This window comes from Schistocerca piceifrons, chromosome 1 (genome assembly GCF_021461385.2).
Source record: "Schistocerca piceifrons isolate TAMUIC-IGC-003096 chromosome 1, iqSchPice1.1, whole genome shotgun sequence".
In the NCBI taxonomy this organism is placed as follows: Eukaryota; Metazoa; Arthropoda; class Insecta; order Orthoptera; family Acrididae; genus Schistocerca; species Schistocerca piceifrons.
Genome location: NC_060138.1, coordinates 1,116,009,761 through 1,116,016,768, shown reverse-complemented (window position 1 = coordinate 1,116,016,768; position 7,008 = coordinate 1,116,009,761). Strand labels below are relative to the sequence as shown.

The 7,008-nt window shown below is 37.3% G+C and overlaps 1 protein-coding gene across 1 annotated transcript; it reads left to right on the top strand.

Annotated features, from left to right (window-relative positions):
- Positions 1–2,946: 2,946 nt before the first annotated feature.
- Positions 2,947–5,021, top strand: LOC124799181 (mid1-interacting protein 1-like). Its single transcript, XM_047262720.1, has 2 exons — positions 2,947–3,107; positions 3,374–5,021. Exons 1-2 carry the CDS (start codon positions 3,046–3,048, stop codon positions 3,981–3,983), a joined length of 672 nt encoding a protein of 223 aa, XP_047118676.1. The 5' UTR covers positions 2,947–3,045; the 3' UTR covers positions 3,984–5,021.
- Positions 5,022–7,008: the final 1,987 nt, after the last annotated feature.

Genomic DNA, 7,008 nt, shown 5'->3' with positions numbered 1-7,008 from the left:
TCTTTTTTGTACTAATGTCAACCTCTTGACGTCTTTTTGGACGTTGTTCTTAGTCCTAGTTTTTTTTTTTTTTTTTTTTTTTTTTTTTTAAGTCATATCCTTTAGGCCAAAGTCTACATTAGTGACTCAATAGTCTTGGTCCAAGTCGCATTCGGGGATATAACAGGAACGATAATTATAATCAAAAGAGTCTAATAAACATGAGCTCTAGAATTCATACTGTAAGAGCTATGAGCACTTATTCATCTTCAATACTCCGAAACACATCTCCAATACCGCAAGCTTTTTGCTTTCCATACTTTGAAAAGTGGTAGTATGGAGCACAGCAAGGAAAAAAAGAAAAAAAAGTCCAATGGGCTGTGGGTGAAAGTGCATACCTTAAGGGCTATGAGCACTCATTCATCTTCAGTATCGTGAAACACATCTCCAATACTGCAAGCTCTTTGCTTTCCATAGTTTGAGAAGTGGTAGTATCGGCCAATGCAAGGAAAAAAAAAAAGGTCCAGTGGGCTGTAAAGTGCATACCTTAAGAGCTGTGAGCACTCATTCATCTTCGCGACTGTGAAACACATCTCTTCTACTGATCAATTACTCGTCACTTTTTAAGGTAGGTATTTTAGAGCCCATGTTTATGAGACCCTTTTGCTTCGAATTATCGTTCCTATCATATCCGGGAATACGATTTTTTCCTATGGGCCAAAGACTATTGAATCACTAATGTAGACTTTGACCTAAAGGGCACGACTTTTCGATCACCTTGTGAAGCATTTGTCAAAATACCAAGCTTTTTTTCACAGGTCTCTGCAGGATATTCTAGAATTAACATCAGATAGAATTATTACAACGATTCTGGTTTCTGAAAGTATTACCCCCGTACGTTGAGTTTCCCAAGAAAATGAAACCATAACTTCCTAGTGAAGTTTCTTACTCTTCACCTTGGTTTGAAATAGACGAGCAGGAAACATGTAGAACTACTGGTTTAGAACGACGCTATTATTTGGCTGATAATCCCAGAAAATTTCGTTGGTGGGTTACACCTAGAAAGCCTACAATCTCAAAAACGATTGTTTCCTTTTTCTGTTCATTATTTTCAATTTATTTCTTATTATACTTTCCAGCAAAATTTTTCTTTGCGCATGAACCACTTTTGGTAATTTCTTAATCCAAAAAATTCTTTTCTATCAACATTGTAAAAGGTATTCTATAGATCGAAATGAAAGAAAGCGACTTTCCGTCATACCGAGTCAGTGCTGTTTTGGCAGCAGGCGTTAATATAATTCAGAAAATATAAAACTTTCTGGAAACTGCAGACTTCCGTAACTTAACCATCTAATCAGAACTACTTTCTCATTTCCTTGAGTCTAATACGCGCAGGTCAGTACAGTTACCACAGGAGTAGATGAACGCAAAATTAGCACATAGCTCCTCTCAACGACGAGAGCGCCACAAGTGGCCGAGTCCGTAGTATTTCTCCTCCTGGTTAGCAGATGGCGCTGAGTGCCTTCCAGTCGGTACGCTTGCAATTAGATTGTGTGGCGTCACGTTGCGAGGCCACTGAATTCCACTACAATATTTTTTTTTACGGAAAATAACAGAACTATTGATATTAAAAAGAATCGTCATTTAAAGCCCGGTTTTATAACTACAGCAGTATTTTATTTTTTCGTGACGCTGTCATCTCTCAAGTGTTTCGGACAAAATTTGAGTCAATACTGAAAGTTTTACAAAGTTAAGTATTTCTGTTACGTACTCTTCGAAATTCTGTTTATTTTCAAGCAATGAGTGAATAATTAGATTAGAAAAGAAAGCGTACATCACTAATAAATTTGTCTATTCCTGATAAAGTTATGATTGGCATTTTTCGTAACGCTTTGTTACAAAGCTTTTAGTGTGCATATATCATGCGTTTTGTATCTGACCCTCGAAACCAGTAAAAGTAATTTACAGAGTGACAGCATGTTGGAAATATTGATTCTACTCTTCATATACACTGAACAGTTTTGACACAACTGAGAATAGAAACCAAATAGACGGAGTAATCGTTGCAGCATTTACAAAGAAACGCTGCACAGACAAATAAAATACTTGAGTGCTGCCGACTTTCTGTGTCGAGTACAGTACCTATTGGGAGATAACTTTAACGTAGAGAACTGCTCTCGCAAAAACAATACCACTGTTCGGCGTAGAAATAATTCTCGTATGTAGTAACGTAATATAATTTGCCCAACATATATACTACTTACACACTCATTTACTAGTGATGACGTTCCCATTAGTGATTTGGTAGCAAACTCCAAAAAAGGAACTAAACTTTCTCAAAAACATGGAAAAAGTATTTAAATAAACTTTAGTAAGTCTGTACTTATCTGGCTCTATTTGAGAAAGAGTAGAATTACATCCGAGAACATGTTGCAAAGCATACAGCGGACGAAACAAAGACAAATCATGGTAATAAAAACAAATACTTGTGAGCTATGCACGAAGCTCCGGCAGTTGTCATTTTAATGACTATCGCCTTCCGTACAAGTATTCATAAGCACAGAGTTTGCTAGCAAAATGAATGTGCCCTCTTCCACCCGTCCATCCATAATGACGAACACTTTTTCGTTATTCGTAATTCCCTTGTGCGTACCTCGAACGCGCACGAAAGCGTAACAAGCTGCCGCCAATGGTGGGTATTGGCAGCGTTTACGGCACGAGCCAACCACGAGCCGGCATTGTGGTCTGACTACTACGTTAGTCAGTGCAGTGCCTTATGACATTATTTTGTTTCAAACTGCAACATAAAAATTGATAATCGTTGTCCATAAAGTGTAGTTAACTTTCTAAATACATACTTGATATTTATATTGCAACTGGTGATACAATTTGTCACAGTAGTCACGCGTATAAGGAATGCGCTTGACTTCAGCTTTCCCCCACCACTAACAGGAGACCTGCTTTACTTAAGGCGGGTTGGCGGTGTACTCAGTAGACCATTTGCAGTGGGTTACGTGAGTGCCTGTGTTCGCGTGTAAATTTATATTCCAAGCTTCGTTTGCTGGAATGTTATTGAGTGATTCTTTGACATCGTGCTGTGATACAATTTCTTTACCAATGGATAACCGGTAAGTCCTTTATAATTAAATAGTCGCATTTCTGACTTGTAAATTTCTCTTGCGTTGAAGTTTTTAATTTTATTATACGTTACGGGATGCTTTCCCTTGCCTTGCGATTGTTTAATACAGTTTCTCTGACCCCCCACGAAAACTTGATTAAAGCTGCAATGCATTAGAGTGAATATTTAAATTATTTTAGCGCTTTTAACTTTCGCGTCTTACGGTATTGCTTGATGGACAAGTGTTAAGTGCCTTCTTTTTTTTCAATTTTGTAGAAGCTGCCTTAGAAGGATTGGACGCCACGAAGACGCTCCATTTTCCAATCAGAGCATAATGAACGTGATAGAAAAATTTGTTAAAGCCGTGGGAGAAATGGAAGAGACGATCTTAGTTCCCTGCAGACTAATGGATCTGAAAGTTGGTGATGCTGGAGATACTGTGGAAGTAGACACCAAAAAACATCAAAAGGGCAAGAGGAGCATCCGCGATATGGCGAACACCGATCTTTACAATCTGTACACTACAGTTAATTCAGTAAAGAGAGAATTACTGTGGGGGCAAAGCGAAGATGTGCCGGACCAGGGGATGATCACTGTGCCGTCATCAACATCAGTGTCATCAGCTACTAAGGGGCACGCACGGAGACCATCTACAGCTTCTATGACTTCTACAAATTCCTCAAATTCTATATCTGATACAGACTCGGAAAATGGAAACGAAAACGATTCCGGGATTGAAGATTCGCAAGCAGCAGACGTCTCCCAAGAAGTCGCCGCAAACTTCCGCCGACATTTGCACGGCTTATATCGTTCCCTCGAGCAGATGACAGAAGCTGCTAACTACCTTACAACTCGTTACCAGAATGACGTCGGTGGTGCCGTGTGATACTTCTTGCTGGCTGAAGCCATTAAACCAAAGTCCTTATACCATCAGGTTCACTTCCATTCAGAGAAAAGCCGTGGTATTAAAATTATTCTCATGTGATAAGACTTATCGCTTTCTGCATATCCAATGTCATGTTCAGTGCACAAAGTTTGCTCAGTGCAATGATTGGAATACTTGACACAGGTATTCGGAAGTATTGTACACAGACTGTATGAGAGAATGTACGATTGTAAGTAACCAAACTGCAGATGGTGTACGAAAGTATTTGCTGGATTTTTTTCCCAGCTAATTGTATAATGAATGAATGAATGGATGGATGTGGGCGTTTATGTGACGGATGTGCTGTGTTTTGCAAATGTACTGTGAGCAATGACGGGTTTAGGAAATTCCAAATTTTTAGTTCTATCAAATATAAGTTTAAACATAAACTACTTCTGTTCCTTTCCTGCAGTCTTGCTCGTGCTTTCCAAACAAATGTACAAAGCAATTTTTCAGGGAAAAGTTAGATGCAGGGCATCTGCGTAATACATAGTGATCTTGTAACAGCATATTCTTCCTTCTGTCAAAAGCTACTTTTCATAAATGCTTCAGCTGCAGTCCTCAAAATTATCATTAATGTGCCATATGTTCACGGATATCTACTTAATATCATGTTTTCATGGTCGTGTAATTTATTCTGAAATAACTGCAGTGATCGGGAAAACAATGTACTTCCAGTTGGTCTGGATACTCATTAGCATACTTTCATTTTTAAAATTCAAAGAAAAAAATGGAACATTGCCTTATGTCATAACTGCTCATGTCTAGTGCCTAAAATCTGGTGCAACAAATCTCAAGTTTTTATGGTTACAAACTCGATTTGCTTCTATTTATTTTTTGCTGTCTTGTTCTCGTTAAGAACAATTCGTTAAAAATGTTCTTGAGTGTTGTACATATTTTTGTTTGTTCTCCTCGTGTTCATTGTACAAGAACTGCACAATGCATTTCAAAGAGATTTATTTGTCTAATAAATTTCTATATAATATGTAAAAGATAAAATTTTCGATTTTTATTTCTGTCATGGACGTGCTCCTTCCACATACTTCCCTGGCAAAAGTAACAAGTATAAACTTCACAATTTTTGTTTCTTATGGCCTACGTTGCACCAACAGCTGTTGATAAAAGGAAAACAATACTTGGAGAAACAAGTAAAATGTTGTAGGTGGCTGTTGACTTTTTGAGAATAAAATTAAAAATACAATAAGTGTGTGAAATTGGATGGTTTTTGGTGTCATTTAAAGTATGTAGTTAAAATGGCTTTAATTATGAGTATCAAGTAGTAAGGTGTAATTATAGACAATGCTAGTGCACAATAGTTGATGAAGAAAAAGTATATTGGCTGGCTTGTGTGATGTTTATATTTTCTTGAGTCCTTGGACATGAATGAATTTAGCTCTACAGTTAATTTTTTATATGTGGAAAGTACATGAGACACAGAGGCCAGCTGAAGCTGAATACAAGCAAATAATTTCTCTTATGATTACAAATATTGCTTTTTGCCACACACAATTTAGTCTTTGATTTTGCACTGGGAGTGGCTGTACAGTAACTGCTACAGATTTAAAATGTTTCAAAATAAAACTAAGGGCTACTAGTTGCATTGTAGAACAGTTGACTAATAGAACGAGCTGTCCTCTTGTGGGTGTGCACGTGTTTTAGCCTTTGAGCAAGCCCTTGTTGCTGATTATTTAGTGTTCATCCTGCCTTATTTGTAGTGGCTCGTCCATTTTGTGGTGGCACTGAGGTAATTTGTGCATTCCAAAATACATTTTTGTCTTGCAAAGAAAACCTTTTTACATAAAACTACATTTGAAATGTACTCTATTAAATATACATCAAAAATAATAACTACACTGGAATGACATGTAGACAACACCCGTTCAGTGAATTGATTTAGTGCAGCTACCATCTGTAGTCTTAAGCCGTGATCTGGAATGAATTACGATCTTTCCTTTAGTGTGGGACAAGGAGTAAGAATATAGTAACACTTGTCTACTTTACCTGTGTGCTGTCAAATTAATATCCACATTAGATGCATATTTTGTCAAATTACTGAATCACACTAATTTATGATGTTAAGGAGCACATGTGTAGGGGGTAGGTTGTGTTGAAAGAATGTACGTACAGGGCATTTGCCAACTTATAGTGGTAGCTTTATGACTTGCCATCTGTGCTAAGAGAAAAATAACAGCTGTGTCATTAATATAGAAAGCAACTGTATGTTAGACTGAAATGTCATAACTTCATGTGCTGTGTGTGTGGTGAAGCTGTAAACTGACGAGCCTCCATATTTTCTTTCTCTTTTAACTTCAGTGGTAGGCTAAAAGGTGTGGTCAACACTGAAGTCAGTCCAGTAACAGACAAGTAATTGTTTATAAAAACATTTCATCAAGTGGTGGTGTGTTCTTGGGTGGACCAGAGGCAGATATGTTTTTTTTACTAGCATACAATTCTGTCGTACAGGCACTAAGTCTTGTATTGTTCCAAGCACGTCACATGACAACTAAGTGATTACATCAGCTGAGCATATAAGAAATTTATTGGATTTACAGTCTATAAATGCTACTTTACAATAAACCAGATTACCAATGCAACATATGAAATTATTACAGCAGGTGATAGAATCTAAAAATTCCTGTGACACTTCCTCATTGCTTGTAAATAATATGAAACAAAGGGGGGGGGGGGGGGGAGGTGCTGCAGCATTCACTTCAGAAACACAAGGGACAAAGATAATGTTGTATTAGCCTATTCTTCATTAACTGCACTACAGGTAAGATGTTTTTGTGAACAGCATTATTTTAAATGGGATATGAACACACACAATTATTTTTTTTTTATTTGGGGGGGGGGGGAGGGGGGAGATAATCACAGAATTGAGAGGTTTATTTGATTATATTATGTAAAAACCTTCATGAAAGAAGCTATAGAGAAGTGATAGTAGTTAAAGTTTACAATTAAATTACTTTATTTTGTTTGTGCGTTG